The 17,404-nt window shown below is 57.7% G+C and overlaps 2 protein-coding genes across 2 annotated transcripts in view; both read left to right on the forward strand.

Moving 5' to 3' along the window:
• TSPAN15 (tetraspanin 15) overlaps positions 1–2,887 on the forward strand; it is a 17,844-nt gene extending 14,957 nt beyond the window's left edge. Inside the window, exons 7-8 of the mRNA XM_040563404.1 lie at positions 1,241–1,357; positions 1,838–2,887. Of these exons, the coding sequence (XP_040419338.1) occupies positions 1,241–1,357; positions 1,838–1,990 (270 nt within the window). The 3' untranslated portion in view covers positions 1,991–2,887. The remainder of the gene's footprint in view (positions 1–1,240; positions 1,358–1,837) is intronic.
• NEUROG3 (neurogenin 3) lies at positions 2,611–17,131 on the forward strand. The gene is made up of 3 exons (XM_040564010.1): positions 2,611–2,693; positions 10,131–10,444; positions 17,004–17,131. The coding sequence occupies exons 1-3, from the start codon at positions 2,611–2,613 to the stop codon at positions 17,129–17,131; spliced, it is 525 nt and encodes a 174-aa protein (XP_040419944.1).
• The last annotated feature ends 273 nt before the right edge of the window (positions 17,132–17,404 follow it).

Genomic DNA, 17,404 nt, shown 5'->3' on the forward strand with positions numbered 1-17,404 from the left:
TTTGTGCTTTTCTGGATTCATTTTTGTCACTTACAAAATTGTCTTCTGCACCCTTGAATCTACCAAAAAGTTAAAGCACCTGCTGAACTGATTTTACCTGGAATAGCTTTGGTATATATAAAAATATCTTGTTTGATTTGTGGTGTCTTCCCTTCTTTGCACCTTCCATGATTTTTCGTTTGATGTGCATGACACATTTCTTTCCAACCCCCCTCACACACACACTTACAGTAATTGCACAGCAAATACAAAGAAAGATACTTCAGTGCTTTTCAGCAGTGGCGTGACTAAAATTGGTTTCCTTGCAGCCAATTTAGGATTAAAGACCTACAAATAAAGTACCCGTTACTGGGATATAAAATACTTGGAAACAACTTATTCCTGGAGGAGGAAAGGGACTGTCCGGGCTGTGCTGGCAGCCAGGCTGCTCGTCCTTTGGGGCTGGATGTGGCCCCCTTCTTTGGTTTTCCCCATCAGAAATTACCCCAGAGGCTCTAGAGTAGCGGTTCCTGGCTCAGTTGGGCTAATTATGGAGTGATTAAGTGCAGAAGTCAGTAATGTGATCTGCCATAGCTCCCCACTCCCAGCTTGGCAGAGCTGGTGCCCCGCAGTGCTGGCCCGGTGGGTCGTAGTTTGGCTTACCGCTTGGTTATCCTCACGCACGACCTGCCTTCCTTTGGATTCATTGACTTATGTCTCCAAAACCTAAACGCTCCAGCCTGCCCCTAGCGCACAAAGCACTTAAGCATGTGCTTAACTTTACCCAATTCATCTGCTTAGGGCTCTTTGCAGGCTCAAGTGGGTTGGGGCCACAGTGCAGGGCAGCCTGCGGGGCTCGATCTTAAATCGTCTTGTTCCTAACCTTCCTGTAGGCTATTGCAAAGCACTCTGTCTGCAATTTATATTTTTCCACTGCTGTACTTTCAACTCAGAAGTAGAAGTAAAAGCTAAAGGGAGACTTCCGTCCTTTCCATGTGGTCTAAAACTAGAATCAGATGTATTTCTTTTGGGGAAGTAGTATCAAAAGAAGATGGCTTTTTTGTTTTTAATAACTTGGTCAGGTATGGAACAGCCAGGGAACAGCCTAAAGGGTCACTGATGAGGCCTCCACCAACCTCGGCAGGTTTAAAGAGGCGTGGAGGAGTCGGACCCAGTGTGACTGAACTCTGAAGCGCCGTGTGTTACTGTGTCTTGCTCCTGTGCCAACTGCTGGTTCAGTGTCTGCTCTGTTACTTTGCAGCGCCTGAGTGTTCAGCACATCATATACGTCCGAGGGTGCACGAACGCAGTGCTCATCTGGTTTTTAGACAACTACAGCATCATGGCTGGCATTCTGCTCGGCATATTGTTACCCCAGGTAAGGAGAGCCTAGTGTGTTACCCAGTAATGGGAGTGCCTGATTTGTCACCATGGTCTGCGAAATCCCATTTACTACATTTTATTTTAATTTTTATTTAAATTTAGCATAACTGATAAGCTGAGATGGCATCCAGTAATTTAGCAGCATTACTGTGATCCACTGCAGCTTGTGGGGGGGTTGCTGGGGTTAGTTTTGAAGTCCTCACCCTATCTATGTCCTCTGGGACTTTGTAGTGCTCCGAGGCACAGAGCTGGTAAATATTTCGCTATATCAGCTATTCACAAACATGATTCATTTTTTTCCCCTATACACAAAATCCCTATGAGAAGAATATCAACATGAGGTTCTGTCGGTATTTACACCATGTATGTACCAATAAACCTGATGTACGTCTGCGTGATTTGTAAAAGTCGTGCAGTAGAAACCCAGACAAGCAGCATGCGATCCCCTGCTCAGAGATGCCCCTTTGTTTTGCAGTTCCTCGGGGTGTTGCTGTCTTTGCTTTACATAACTCGAGTGGAAGACATCATCAGCGAACACAAGCTGAGCGAAAATCTCTTTGAAGAAACGTGGCAGAGATCCCAACCTGAGTTTGCTGCCTCGGGCTGCTGCATGTGCTACCCCGGCTGACTGCGGGAGCCCGGTGTGCAGCGAGGAAGAAGCCCACCGACCTCTGCTGGGTTGTGCTGGCTTTGTAGCCTTTACAGACACTGGGTGTAATTAATCAACTCTAACTCCTTTTTGGTATTTTTGAAACTGTAGTACCAAAAACAGAGTCCGAATTCTCCCTACCCCGTGGTCTTAATATTTCTACTGCCCCTCTGTGCACACTGAGCTATCGCGAGGCCCCTCGGCAGCGCACTCCAGTTGTCTGCGAGCCCTCGAGACGCCGACCTTCTGTGATGTCCCATCCCACTGTGACCACGGTGGGTAGTGATTTTGGTGTCCTGGAGGGTGAGAACAATGCTCCCTGTTACAGCTCCTGCTCGAAGGCGGTCTTGTTGGCGATTAAATCTTTCTGAATGACTGCTGAGTGATACATGGTCAGGACGACTTCATGCTGGGAAAATCCGAAGCTAGATTTCTGTCGAGAGCTTTTGTACCTTGGTGTGTTGTATTTAAATGTTAGCCCTATCAAACTTTATTTTCTTACTTGTTGCAAGGCAGAAGACAGATTTCTTACTGACCTGAATGGTGGATATTAAACACCTTGAATAATTTTTTATGCTAATTTCAATTTACTGACAATTATGGATGTGACGCTGAACACTTTCATTGCTCAGTCTTTTGTGCCTTTTAATAATGGGGCAAACGCCAATGTGGAATTAATCAGGTAATTCTTGATGTACTTTTAATGCAATTTATTGCTATGTGGTTTGGTATAAATTTATGAGATGTTTGAGTCTTGTATGTACTGTATTTTTCTTCATTAGTAATTTAACTAGGTGATTTTTTTTGGAGTTGTATGTGTTGAAATGTTTCTGAACTTGATTCTTCTTATCAAAATAAAAAATATAAGTTTTTTTTTTTTTAAAAAAGATGTTGCTTAAAATTACTTCTACATTCTCACCGAAGTAGAGCCTGTCTGTTGGGCACTGAGTCTTGAGGGAGGAATACCTCGAGCTGGGATCCTGGCTCGGCTGCAGACCTGCCCACGGCTTCGGACCAAGTCACTGAACCTCTGTTCTGTGCCTTACCTTCCTCGTGCAGCGACACCGAGGGCGCTGGGGTCTGCTCTTGTTGCTTTGCCCTGAGCATTTCTCTGCAGGGTTTCCAGCCAGACCTGCAGGAGAAACACAGCACAAACTGGTGGGATCCTTCAAATAAAACAAAACTAAAAAAACAGGATGAGAATAAAGCATTTTTGGTTTATATCCTGCTTTTGTAAATCTATTCTTTTCTGACAGTCCACTAAGAAGTATCTCGTGTCACTCCTTCCTTGCTGCTTGTCTTCTGCTTTTCTTAATATCCTCATCACGTTTTCTGCTTCTTTTTTTGTCTCCAGCTTAGAAACCAGAGACTCCTTCCTTCACCAAGGATTTCTGAGGGGGTTTGTGCTTTTCCAGGTGCCAAAAAAAGACTAACACGAGTCTTTGCTGTTTATGACGGTGGCTGATGGTTGTTAGAGGGAGCTCCCCGTGTCCAGCAGCGCAGTGAGGTTATTTCCTACACAGCACACTCTAGTGTTTGGTTGGGGATTTGGCTGCTCCATGCTTTTGGCAGCTACATTTTTCTGCTCTCTGTCCTGCGTAACACAGCTTGGCAAGGCGAGAAGCAAGGCTGTTTTTAAGGGTGGATTTATGGATAAAGCAAGAAAGAGGGAAAAGAAAAGGAGGGTGCAGGGTGGAAGGATGAAGCTGGCTGCTGGTGGAAGGGAGGAAGGGGTGAAGGGGCTGTGCAGAAGCCCAAATTTGCCTGCTGTGGGAAGTGGGCTGGGAACACGGGGTCTGGAAGCAGCAAGAGCTGAGGAATGGGGAGAAGCCGAGCTGTGCCCTGGCCTTCATCGAGAAGGGAGCAACACCTGGGGCTGGGGTGACAGGAGCGCTCTGCTGAATTTGGAAGGAGGGAATGACAAAGCCATTATTATTATTATTTTACTAGTGTCTTTTAAGTGTCGTGGATGTTTGAAGGACAAGGAGAGTGGGAAGTGACAGAAATGTGGGGTTACATTTTGGGGCATTTAAATGGCATGGGGACAATAGTGGGGGATGCTAGGGAGCTGCTCTCCTTTGGCATGGAAATTGGTGGGTCATACCGAATTTTGGACCATCCCAAGTTCACCGTCACAGTACTTGAGAGTAGGGTTTACCAGGCAATCGTGGACTAGGTGCATGGGACTTTTTGACCCGGTTGCCAGCATCCTCTTTTTGAAGATGCCCACGCTTGTCCTACTCTCATCCTGCATGTGGCTGTGCACGAAAACTGCAGTGACCTCGCTCATCAAGACCATCCGGGCTCTCTGAGGCCACAGGCTTACAAAGGGTGAAGAAGGCTGGTCCCACTCGCTCCCTGCCTGCAGACCCCCTCCTCGCAGACGACCCCCAACCTGCCCTGGGCCATGCTCCTCACTGCTGTTACAACTGGACACAGCCCTGCACAACACCAGCACCGCTGCTTTTGTGATGTTACGCGATGAAATATGCAACTAGTGCAGCTCTGGCTGGGAGGAGGAAGCCGCCAGCTCCCCCTCTAGCGGTGTGGGTTTGTCATGGCACAAGAAATAATATCTATATTTTTATTTCCCCCCAGCTCCTCGCTGTCATCTCAGGTTCTGCCATGCCGTGTACCTCAGCTCACCGGAGTGCGCTGGGGGCACAGAGGGCTGCTTCGGTTTTGTCTCCATCATTTACGCTCGCACCTTTCTGGGGAGGGGGCTGCGCGTGGAGGGAAGGGGGCACCTGCCTCAGCGGTGCTGTCAGCAGGTGTCAGACTTGTTAAATTGAGTCTGGCCCCTCAGCTGGCTCAGCCCCGGTCTGTTCTCACACTCAGGATGAAAACGCTGCCCCTGGTCCTGTGCTCAAGTCTGTCTTTGCAGCTGGAAGGGCTGAAGTTCTGCCTCGTAACGGGGCTGAGAGCCACCTGCAAATGCAGCTGTTGGATTCCTGCAGGAAACTCGGTGTCCTGCCCCTTCCCTGTCATGCCTTGAAAGAGTCCCCTCTCCTTCCCCGACTTGTCATTTGCTGATAGGGAGTAACAGGTAAGGTGTGTGCGACCCATGGCAAAGCCTGCCCCTGCAGAAGATGACTTTCTGTCCCCTGCCTTTCTCCATCTTCAGGGCTGGACGTGGCTTTGCTGGCTCATTCTGGCAGTAAAAGAGCAGCCCTAAATGTGGCACTGACCACACCTGCCTGTGCTGATGCTGCTCGCAGCCCTCCCGGGGCCAGCTCCACAAACTCAAGGGGAGAAAGGGACGGGGATGGACGGGAGGCAGCTTTTGAGCCACGTAATGAAAACAGGTTGCGAGCAGACCCATTTCCCAGAAGGGACAGGTGAGGCTGGTGGCGCTGTGCCTCACGCTGCCTTTCAACCCCGGCGCCCCCCGAACGGGGCAGGATGCGGCCCTGCAGCCCGCAGCCCCGCGGCAGTGGCACGCCGGCCCCGATTATTGTTGGGTGTCGAAAAAGACATTGAAAAGAAAGGAGGAGAGCTGTGAAGAGGGTCACTTTAGTGGCTCTTTCATTTATTTTTTTTCTTCCCCCAAGAAGGAAGTTAGAAAAGCAGAGCCCTCAAAGCCGCATTGAAAGGGTGACAGAGACGGGATAATGCGTAAGACCAAGGGAAGGAATCTCAGAGCACTCGCCACGGTGTTTTAATGATCTGTTAACAATTACCCCTTTCAGGGGAGAACATATGGTAGATGGTTTGCTTAAAAAAAAAAAAAAAAGGACAAAAAAAAGAGAAAAAAGAAATTGCTTCAGAAACTTAAATGATGTTGGGAACATGGTGGGGATTGATGGAAAGAGCTGGGGGAGGGAGGTGATCCCTGCACCGAGCACGGGGGGGGTTGGAGCCTAGGACCCACGAAAGCTGGTGGTGGCTGGGAGCTGCTCCTCGTGGCCGTGAGCACCACCTGTGGGTGCCCCATGGGACCTGAGCCCACCTCTGTCCCCTGGGGGGAAGGGGGAACTGCTGCTGGGAAGGTGCTGATAAAACCGAGGAAGCTTCACCCAGCCCAGCAGCACCTCCCCTATGTCTTTGCTGTCAAAGCAGCATCTGAAAATGCTGCTGGGACGCCGAGGTGTGTGTGCATGGGGGGAAGGCAGCCCCCAGGTCCCCAAGGCCATTGGTGGGTTGGAGAACGCCACGTGCCAGGGCTGAAGACTGGAGCAGGACCAGGTCCTTGGTCTCTGCAGCCCACAGTCCCGTCCCGACCCCATCCCATAGGCTGCAGCCCCTGCTCTGAGGCCGGCTGTGGTCCGAGCCCAGCTGCCAGGCATGGCCAGTAATGAGCCCCATGGCTGGGGGTCTCCTGGCCGCACAAATTGCTAACGTCACCCAGGTGCAGCCAGGTGAGGGAACGTTGTGAGCTTTCCCTGCTGTTATCTGCTGTGAAATCGCTGCCTTTTGCTGTCCTGGCTGTGAGGTTTGATCCTGGCTTGCTACAACTGCATTGCCAAGGACTGTTACGGCCGCTGGTGCCCTCACTGGATCCATCACACGTCTCAGCCTGGGGCAGAAACCATCCCCTTTTCTCTGGGACTTGCCTTGTCTTCTGCTGGACCTGGGAGGGAGGCGAGGAGCGGCTTTGTCCTGAGCAGCAGGGTGAGGAGGGATAGGGCTGGCACTTGGCATTGGTTTCTCTGCTTTCTTCTGCAATGCTTCCAGTTTAACCAGCAGAGCCTCCAACTTGGAGGGGAAAGCTCATCTGGGGTCATTCTGGGCAGCAGGTGAGCCCTGTCCCTGTGTTTGATGAGCAGCTGGCAGGACAAAGAGTTGATGAGCGTCCCAGCCTGCACCCTTGCAGCCCTGTTGTGCACCAGCGTGCCAGAAGCTGGGGTTTGCCCTGTGGGACTGGAGTGCTGCTCAGGGCGATGCCAGCCCGAGCACCCTGGCCATGGGCTGCCTTGTGAGACCTGGCCAGGGGCTGGTTGTGAGGCTTGGGCATGCTTGGAAAACCTGAGGGAGACACACTGGCTGCGTGACCTGTCCCTGCGGAGCTGGGGAAGCAGCAGCCCCCTTGCTGGTGGTGAAGCAGCACGGGGCCAGCAGCCCAGCACGAAGCAGAGGGGAGCAAACCCGGGGAGGTGGGACTGGAGGTGAACCCTGGGCGAATGCCTTTGTGTAACGGGGCGGCACAGGCACCTGTTGGCATCGCCCACACCAATCCTTCTCCAACTGCCTTGTGCTTGGCGTCTGCTCCCTCCCTGTCCTTTCCCTGGCACTTCTTTTCCTTTCCCACCTCCTAGCCGGAGGTAATACAGGTTTACAAACGCTTGCACTTCTGTTCTGGCCAAAAGCAGGGCACCAGAAGCCGCCTGCCCCCGCAGGCTGTGTTATAGGGCCACGCAAAGACAGAGCCCTCGGCGCTCCTCTCCCCGTGCCCTCACAGCTCTTCTCCTCCTCGTGCACGGTCAGAGCGGTGCCTGCGGGTTTTCCGAGCTCCCTTTGCAGCTCTGCCCGTGCAGTGCTCCGGGGCTGCGGGTTCGTTGCTGCCCCGGTCCCGGCTGAGCTCCGGGGGGGCCCCGCTCTCCCCAGCCGTGCGCCCCGTCGGGCGGCGGGGACGCGCTCCCGGCGCCGTTTTCCCTGCTCTCCTCCTGCTTTTTTTTCCTCCTTTTTGCCCCTTTTTCTCTCCCTCGCGTGGGAGCCAGCCGCGGGGGGGAGGAAGGGAGAAATCTCGTTTGTCTCCGGCGCTCACAAAGGGGGGCACCTGGCGCACCTTGCGCCCGGCATCTGCGCTCCTCGGGTGCCGGCAGCGCGCTCGCACCGGGGCGCGGGGGCTGCCCAGCATCTGCCGGGAGCCGCAGCGCGGGGCTGCGGGTCCCTGGGGGGCTCCGTGAGCACCGGGGGCTCCGGGCAGGGCCACGGCCCCGGGAGAAAGAGGAGGAGGAGGAGGAGGGAAAGGGGAGCAGCGGGCGCGCCCCGGGGCAGTGCGCGGCCGGGGCTGCGGGGCGCGGAGCGGTCCTGGCCGTGCCCATGGGGGCCGGGGAAGGGGGCGAGGGGGACGTGGGGGTCCGGGCCGCCCCCCCAGCCCCGTTCCTCCGCCGATCGACCCGAGGCCGTCGGGCGGGCAGGCTGCGGCCGGGCCGCGGCTCTGCAAAACGTCTCCAACGCCTGGCAGGCGAGGGATGTGCCGGGGCTCCACTGGTTGCCATATGTTTTCAATAAAATAAGACAAATAGGGCCGGGAGATAGGGCTTGCAGTAAACCTGTTATAAAGGAGCATAAAATAGGCCAATGTAAACGCCAGAAGGGCCCCTTCGGGAAGGGCCGTTTGGTGCCAGCCCCGCGCCGCAGCGGCTCAGACAGGTGTGAGCAGGAGCCCGACGCGGTGCCCCCGGAGATTTTTATCACGTTTGTGGTAATATTGTGCTTGTTATGCTAACTATGAGTAAACATACCCGGCCGGGCATTGTGGCAACAGGAGGGAGTTATCGGAAAGTGGCAGTGGGAAGGTGATTTAACAATAAAGTTGTCTTGTTTGCCAGCAGGTGATGTCTGCCCCCAGCCCCATGATTAATGCTTCCCAAAGCACTCCACTTTACAATCTCTTGTAATTATTTATTAAACGAAATCTATTTATTATTATTTTAGCAAACAGTGGTACCAGGTGGGGCTTTCTTTCCCTCTCCAGCTTTTGTTTGGAGGACGTTTGAAGTGGGCAGTCTGAGGCTTGGAAACTCGCTCGCCAGATTTTTTTGTCGTCCAATTGCACAGGCACAAAAAAACCTGCCGGGCCCTTCCTATTCATCCTCCCCTGCCCTCCTCGCCGCCCCTCGAGAAGGGGCGCCCGGGCCGCCGTCGTCTCCCCCCCGCCTTCGCCCCCCTCCGCCCCCCGGCCCCGCTCCCCCGCCCGCCGCCGCCGCCCGGGGGGGAGCGGAGCCGCCGCGCCGCGCTCCCGGAGAGGCACCGCGCACCGCCGGGCCGGGGGCCGGGGAACGGGGACCGGGGGTCGGGGACCGGGGGTCGGGGGGCGAGCACCGGGGCTCGGGGAGCGGGGCCCGGCCCGGGGGAGCCGCCTCAGCCCCTCCTCGGCCCGGCCCGGCCGCTCCCGGCGGCGCCGTTCCCCCGGCGGGCGCCGCCGCGCTGCTTTGGGGAGGGAGCAGGGGGCTCCATCCCCGCCGGGGCTGCGCCCCCCCGCCGGCCCTGCCCGCCCCCAGCGGGGGCTCCGGGCTCCGCAGGGGGGCCCCGGCCCCGCCGTCCGCGCCCCCCCGCCCTGCGCCGGGGCAACGAGAGCCGGGCACGGGCCGGTCTCCGCCGCCCGCCGCCGCCGGTGCGCAAAAATCCCGGGCACGTTTTGCGCACCGAGCCCCAGCGGTGGGGCCGCCCGGCCCCGCCCGAGCGCAGGGCTGGAGGGGCGCCGGCTGCCGGGGGCAGCGAGGGGGGACCCTTCCCCGTCGGGACGCGGCCCCCGTTTCCCCGGTGGGAGCGAGGGGACGGCACGGGGGGGGCGGGAGAGAGGCCCCCCCAGTACTCCCCCCGGCCGCTCGGAGCCCGGAGGGCAGCGGGGGGCGCGGGGCCGGCCCCGGAGCTGCGGGGGCGAGGAGAGGAGGAGAGGGAGCGAGGGGCCGGGATCGCCCTGGAGCTGTCGGGGGCTCTCTCGTGGCCCGGCTCGGGGCGGCGGGCGGTGCCGGGCCCGGCACGCTCCCGGCGGGCTGATAAGATAAAAGCGTGCCAAGGGGTGGGTGCGGGCGGGGGGGCGCACACGCTGCCCGGCCGGGAAATCCCCATTGTCTGCCGGCCCTATATATAGGGGCCTAACGGCAGTCGTGTGCCGGCCGCGCAACCTGTCCTGCCTGCGCTCGACGGCACGGCTCGGCACGGCACGGCACGGGCGAACGGGAACCACAGCCCCTCTCCTTCCCCGCAGCCTCCCCCCGGGGCGCGCAGGTAAAGCCGCCGCCGGGGCCGCTCAGAGGGGGCCGCGGGGCCGGCTCCCCCCCCGGCCTTAACGCGGGGCTTGGCTTTGCAGGATGGCCCCGCAGAGCCAGTGCCCCCCGGGCGAAGTGCAGCCCTATTTCGGCGGCCCCCCCGCCGCCGCCCCCGCCGCCTCCTCCTCGGCCGCCGGCGGCCCCGCGGGTGCGGGCAGCCGGGGCGCGTCCCCTGCGCGCAGGAAGGGGAAGGCGCGGAGGGGCCGCGGGAAGGCGCGCAGCGAGGGGCTGCTGGGCAAGCAGAAGCGCAGCCGGCGGATGAAAGCCAACGACCGGGAGAGGAACCGCATGCACCACCTCAACTCCGCCCTGGACGCGCTCCGCAGCGTCCTGCCCACCTTCCCCGACGACGCCAAGCTCACCAAGATCGAGACGCTCCGCTTCGCGCACAACTACATCTGGGCGCTAACGCAGAGCCTGCGCCTGGCCGAGCAGAGCCTGCCCGAGCCCCCCCCGCCGCCGCCCCCCGCCGCCTCCCCCGGGCCCTGGGGCTCGCCCTGCCCCGCCGCGCCCGCGCCCCCCGCCGCCTTCCCCGCCTTCCTCTGAGCCCCCCGCGGCTGCTTTCCCCCGCTCCTGCCCTCTCCCGGCCCCAAATCGCGGTCGGAGGGGGCTCCCCGCGCACTTTCAGCGCTGGGCACCGGGGGGGGACCCGCGGGAGCCCTGCGCCCCCCGGCCCGGCCCGGGAGCGGTGGGCAGGCGGCCCCAAATCACGGTTTTGTACTCGGAAACGGTAAATTATATTAATTTGTCGCTATCGGTATTTATTGATTGTAGTTCGTAACAAATATATATTTTGTATATAAGAGTATTTTTGGCAGCGGTGGTCCGGCTGTTTGTACCGGGGAGGGGGGGCCGCGGGCGCCTTCTTTTTCATTCGGAGGGAGAGGGGAATAAAGTGTGTCGCGGTCAGAGCTGGGCAACGCGGCGATTTGGGGTTTGTTTGTTTGTTTTTCGTTTTGTTTTCCCGAGGAGCGCTTTCAAAATCGCGCGCAGCCCGCAGTGGAGGCTGCGCTGGGCTCTGCGGAGGCTTGCGCGGAGCCAGGGGCTGGGGGACCCTGAGGCCGTGCGCCCCCCGCTACCCATCCGCGCATCTTGCGCCGTCCCCTGTGCACCTTTCCCCGCGGGGCCGTGGGACCCCCTCGCCGCCGGATTTTCAGCGCCCTGGGGTCATTTCGGGGCTGGCCCGGCCCGACAGCAGCCTCCCCGAGCGGGGGGAGGCCGGAGCGGTTAAAAACGCAGGAGGTGGGGAGAGAAACCCCTCCCGCGCAGCCCCCAGGGGACGGGGACGGGGGGCTCCCGGGGTCTCAATTTGTAGCTGCAGATTTACGGCCGGGCCCCCCTCCCCTCCCGGGGAGACAAAGCGGGCCGCGAGCCCGTTGTGATGCTAATTGTCCGCAGCCGAGCCCGTTCGCCGGCAGCGAAGAGCCGCAATTGAGGCAATTTGTAGGACAAAAGAAATTTGGGTACGGGAGACAATGGCGCGCGACCCCCTAAAAAAAAAAAAAAAAAAAAAAAAAAGAGGGAAAAAAAGGAAAAAAAACTCAAAAAGCTCCGAGACGAAGAAGAAGGGGGGGAGGGGGGGACCGCAGAGGCTGCGGGGACCCGGGTGCGGGGGTGCGGATGGGGGGGATTAGGGGGGATTGGGGGCTCTGCTCTGCGCGGGGGCTGCGCGGGGCGGGCGCTGTCCCGGCGGGCCGGGCGCTCTCCCTGGTGCTGAAGGCGGCCGAGGAGGGGCCGGGCCCCGTGGGGCCGGGGGCGATCGGAACCCCACGCGTGGGCGGCTGCCCCGCCACGGTCCGCGGGGATGTGCCCGGGGGTCGGGGGCAGGCGGCGTGGGGAGGTGGTGGGATTCCTGCCCCCCGCCCCGCTCGCCGGCTGAATCGCGTATTGTTGGTGACAGAGAGAGGCTGCGTGTGTGGTCACAGCGAGGGGAAAAGTGGAAATCGTCCCCAAAATCCACTGATAAAAGGTGATGGTTTGGGGGATGAAATGATGTAGTGTTTTCTGCTGTCGGTGCCGCTCCTTGGTGGTCCTACATCGCTTCGTCTCACCTGTGTGCGCCCCAGGACTGCAGGTGATAACTGGGCAGCCCTTCTGTCTGCAAAAGTGACATTTTGGGAGAAATTCCCAAAGGGAGCTCAGGGGCTATATGGTCAGGAGACAGGGCCCTAAAAGCCCCACGAGCAGCAGGTATTGCCAAAGCCCTAAGAGGTGACTCCAGGTACCTCCGCACCTCCAGACAACAGGCGCTTCCGCGGGTTAGGGACATGGTTCAGTGGGTGACATTGGTGGTAGGGTGATGGTTGGACCAGATGATCCTGAAGGTCTTTTCCAACCTTAACGATTCTAGGATTTTCCTGCCTTGCAGAGCCTTTTGGCTGGAGGCTCAGGATGCCGCTGCTCTTCTGGCTGCAGGGCTGCATGTCCGGGGCGGGGGGGGGGGGGGGGGTCGGATTTACTACCTCTGGAGAACTAGTGACTTCTTTAGGGGCTTGAATGCTTTTTTTTTCCCTTTGCCTCCACATTATTAGGTTAATCGTTGCTTGAACTGGTTGCTATGGTTTTGGCAAACCCATGGAAACTTGATAATGAAGACTGAAAGACTCCTTTTCCATTTATCTTTTCTCTGTGTTTAGTGCATGATGGTCTCATTTCTCTTGGCGGGGCTGTCCCAGCGCCAGCGCCCTGCCTTTATGGCCGGGGCTGCCGCAACGAGCGGCCTCTGGGCTTTTTGATCTGGCAGAAACAGGTGTCCACAGGGCTTGTGCCCTCGCATGCTTGGGGAGAAACATGGCCCACGCGCTGCCAGATGTGCTCGCCTTTTTGGTTTTGCAGCCGGAGGAGACCCCCATGGCTACAAGCCGATGTTTCCTTGGGTTTAGGTCTCCTTCTGCTTGGACAAGAGGATTTTTGACCATGTAGTTCCCAAATAGCATCCCTCGCCTCCAAGAAGGGAGAGAACTTGGGCAATGCCCATGCTCCCGGGGCAGCACTTTTGACCTCAGGCTCCTCTCCATGCTCTGAGGGCGGTTTTACGCACGCTGCCCCTGTCCTCCGGCTCCGTCCGTGCCTGGCTGGCTCACTCCCAGGGCTGGGATGCTCCTGGGGCTGGGATGCTCCTGCGCAGATCCTCTCCTCCCAGCTCCCGCACCGCCTGCACGTTTTGGCGTAGCCGCGCTCGCCGGGGAAGAAAAGGCGAAGAATCGGGATTCTTTCACATGGCCAGCGCTCAAAAGTCTGCCTTCCCCCCCCAGCCCCTCACAGCTATAATGACAATCCAAAGAGTTCCTGATAGGGTTTTAAAAGATGCTTATTCATTCACCGTCCACCAAGCATGAAAATCCAGCTCATTTGTTCATTTGTTTCCATTCTCCGCGCAAACGACCCCACAGGGGCTGGAGCCTGTTGCCGCAAACTTGTCACTCACACTTTTAACTTCTTTTTGTTGTACTCCTCTTTATTTCATTCTTCTGGGTCCCCACCTCCGCCACCACCCCACCCTCTCCTCCGGTCACAAAGGCAAGTCTGGGAATCTCTTTAAAGCCGCAGTGCCCCCTTTTAAAGCCCATACACAAAGCAGTGGCTGAAAGGAGATCACAAGTTTGCGCGAGGGGGAAACGCCGTCTGGGCCAGGGGCTGCACACGACGGGGAGGGCGGGCAGGGGCCGGCACCGGAGGTTTCGTACGGCAGACGAAAAGGGCAAATCAATGCATATTTGCATCCGGAACCGGGCTGCGCCACGTTGGCTAACTCCAGAGTGGGTCCCACTTGCTTACCAGCCTTTGGGAAATTCTGGACACCAACCCATGGAAGCCACCAGCTCATCCCCATCCCTGCCTCTCCATCCCCAGATGGGTCCTTTCCTCCGACCAGACCTTGCGCCCGTGGGGCAGGGGAAGATTAATGGGGCAGGTGCTCGGTGCCGAAGCTGGCCCTTTCCCTGATAAGGTGGGAGCCGAGATAGCGCTGGGTCAACACTCAGCGCGGCGCGGCGGCCACCTGGAGCTGCTGCTGGAGCCACCGGAGGGTCTGTGAGGAAGGAGAGGACATGGGGGTCAACATATGGGGTCCTTGCGTTTTGGGCCCACCCCATCGTCCCTTTGGTTGGGAGCGACAATGTGTGTCTGACCGTGGGTTGCATCAACCCCTCGTGTGCATGAGCAGCGAGCAACGTGGGCTCGGGGAGCTCAAGGACATCACGGCAAGGAGACCTCCCCCAGCCCCCGGGGTCCCCTGACCTTGTGGCTCTGGCAATGATTTATCCCTGACACGGTGCTCGTAAACCTGCCAGGGTGCACTGCTGGGGGCCCCGCTCCCGGCCGGACCCGTCTGCACGGGCAAAGCCAAGGTTTCAGCCTCCCCCGCCGTTAATAATTCCCGAGGGAGTGCGGCGCTGCCATTTGTCACCTCTCCTTCCAAACCCAGCTGCTATTTGTGTGCCCCCCCCGCTGTGTCCTCTGATGCCCAAATGTGCAAGAGGGGAGCCGTGCATGCGCTGGTGGGTGTGCAGCGCTCCTGCCGTCAACCAACTGCTTTAGGCAGCAGAGCCCAGGGATAAATGTGATTAAAAATAGGAAAAGGCACCTGTTGCTGGAAAAAAACAATCCAGGCTTCTGAGAAATTTTGGGGGATTTGAGTCAAACCACTCATCTCCTGCTCCCATTCTCTTGCCCTCTCCCCATGCTTGATTGCATGGCCACCAAGTGACCCCCTTTGTCCCCTAACTGCATTTCCCTCCCCTTGCCAGCCCACAATGAAAATGCCATGGGATGCTCCGTGCCCGTGCCACCTCCTCGTCCTTTGCACCAGGGGGGTCTCGTGGGGCCATGGTCCCCCCGCAGAAGCTGTGAGCAGCTCGGGGGGCTCGGCCAGGAGGTGGTGCTGCCCCCGCACCCGCCAGGCTGCGAGTGATATTAAATGACAAAAAGCAGCGGTTTGGGGTTTGTTTTATTTTAAAAGCTCACCATATGACTGGGTAAGGTAAAATTATTTGCAGCAAACAATGGAGTTGATAACTTTTTCCGTTCTTAGCTTTCCTGTGAGTAAACATCCATTCTTTTTACTTTTCACAAAAAAGCGTTTGGGCTCTGAGCGTACAGCGGCCAGTATTGTTTCCATCCTGACTGGGTGCCTCCCAGGCTGTGGAAGATTTTTCCTGTTGCCTGCCCGAATTTGTGGTACACTAAGGGCAGCATTGCCTTTCTCTGCCCGTGCTCGCACGAGAAATCCTGACCCTCGGTGAAGGGCAGGTGGAAGCGCCCCGACACAGTGCTGATGGACAGACGGACAGAGCGATGTGTGGTGCTGCAGCCTGCCGCAGGGGAGCTCCCCGGCTGTGCCTGGTGGGAGCTGCAGGCCCACAGCTCCTGCCCCGGGAGGTTAGTAGTGCCTGGGAATGGAGCTGAGGAAAGGTGTGGCCTCGCTTTTTTTTTTTTTTTCCCTTTTCCCTCTCCACTTGGCCGAATCCCTTGCTCACGATGGGCTCCGTGCACCCACAAGCCCACCGGCACCCTGCCCATCACCCTTTCCCCCAGCTCCCCTGTTCCTATTTTTCACGTACCCCGATGGCACTAAGGATTTGTGCACCTGGGCGCTGGCACACGAAGCCGTCCTGCTCACGTGTTTTGGCCGCACCTCTTTTCGCTTGCCAGGCCCCCGCTTTTCTTTCCCTTCACGAAGAGCCTGGAGAAGGGGGTGGCTGCAAGGGGGGGCTGTGCTTCCCGGCTGGCGGCAGGAAGACGGGGCTGCCACCGGGCTAAAAACGGGCCTGTGAGTCACCGCCAGTGGCTGCCTGGTGCTCTGGAAGGGGAGCGGGCAGGAGGAGGGAGGAGAGGAAGCCCCGGCGGCGCAGGAAGCAGCCCGCCGTGCCGCCAGGGAGCGGCCCGATATAGACGTTTCCTGGCCCCAAGGTCCCCACGGTTGCGGGGAAGGGGACCGGCGTGCTGTGGGATGTGTTCCCACCACTGGAGAGCTGAGCTGCCCACACCAGCCGGCCTTACACAGCGCGGAGAGGTGCTGTCCCTACAGGTCAGGTGCCTGGGCCAACAGCGCACAGCCTTGGCATCACATTTCTGTTAAAATAGACATTGGCACCCCCTCCTAACACTCAAAACTCTTTATATATGGCTTTACATGGCCCTGCCGATGGATCCCCACCATGTCACCCCCATAAAGGGCCATTCACCATGTACAGAGGCCACCCATGCCCTGCTGAGCCTCTTCCCCATGTGCCCAAGGAGGTCCTGCGCCTTCCAGCCATTCCCCCTAAGTACTTTAATCCCCCCCTCCCTCTTTTTCTGTAGCTCTGCTGCCGCCTTTGTGACCATGACAGGTATTTGAATTCCCAAAGAAAAAACAGGCTCTGGGAATCAAAGTGGCTTTTTAGAGCTTCCCGGAATTGCAGTGGCCAGAGGCTAATAAAAACCCGGGTTATGACATGCCGTGGAGGCTGAAGCACAGAAAGGGGGGGGGCATTCATAGCAGGGCGATCCCAAATGGAAAAAATGGGGAATTTCCACATACCTGCTGCAGGCTCAGCTACGCGAAGCATGCCAGGAGCAGCAGCACTGGTGAGGAAAGGGCCAGGCTTTGGTGTCCTAGGGGCCTAGGAGGGACCTGTAGGGGGATCTGGCACTCGTGCCCATGTATGTTGTGTTTCCATCACATTAATTTCATTTAAGGGCCTGATCCTGCTGCTGCAACCTGGTTAGTACAGGGAGACTGCGCTTAATGGTGCTGAGCAGCCTCACCTGTGGCCTCCCCACACCAGAGGCTCTATTTAAGGTGGGAAATGGCCTGAATTTGGGGAGGGAAGTGACTTCTTGTTCTATGGGTGGGGTGCTGGCTGTGCCAAGGGGCTCTTCTGTCTGCTCCCTTTTACCCTTTTCTGAGACTAAAGCTCAGCCCTTGAAGCTGTTCCTGCTTGTTGGCTATTGTGGCATGAAAAAAATGCTGCTTTTTCCATTCCTCCTCCCAGATGGGTGCTCCTCATGCTGGTAGAGCCATTTGGGGTAAGAGACCAGGCTGATGGGCAGCCCCTCATAAGCACCCCCAATTTATGCACCACTGAACAGGCATGGGAGTTTTCCAGCAGCTCTTCCTCCATCCACAATGCCACCGGGGCTCGTCAGGTGGGCAAGGAGCTGTGCTTTGGAGATGGGATGTGGAGGTGAAATAAGGTAACGCTGCCTGCTGGGGCAGCACATCGAGTTGCTAAATTACCGTGGGTTAGGACATTCCCTTTAATGCAGGAGATTTACGGCACATCAGTTCCCATAACAGCCTCTCCAGAGCCTCGGAGTGCAGCCGTGCGTGTACGGGAATAGGCTTGCTTGGGGAAGAAAATGTTTTGTTCTACCAAGAACCCCAGGGGCTACTTATTTTTTTATATATATTTTAGGACATGATATTTTTCTATATTCTGCTCCTGGTTTGTAGGAAATCTGGCATGGGACG

This window comes from Cygnus olor, chromosome 7 (genome assembly GCF_009769625.2).
Source record: "Cygnus olor isolate bCygOlo1 chromosome 7, bCygOlo1.pri.v2, whole genome shotgun sequence".
Taxonomy (NCBI): Eukaryota; Metazoa; Chordata; class Aves; order Anseriformes; family Anatidae; genus Cygnus; species Cygnus olor.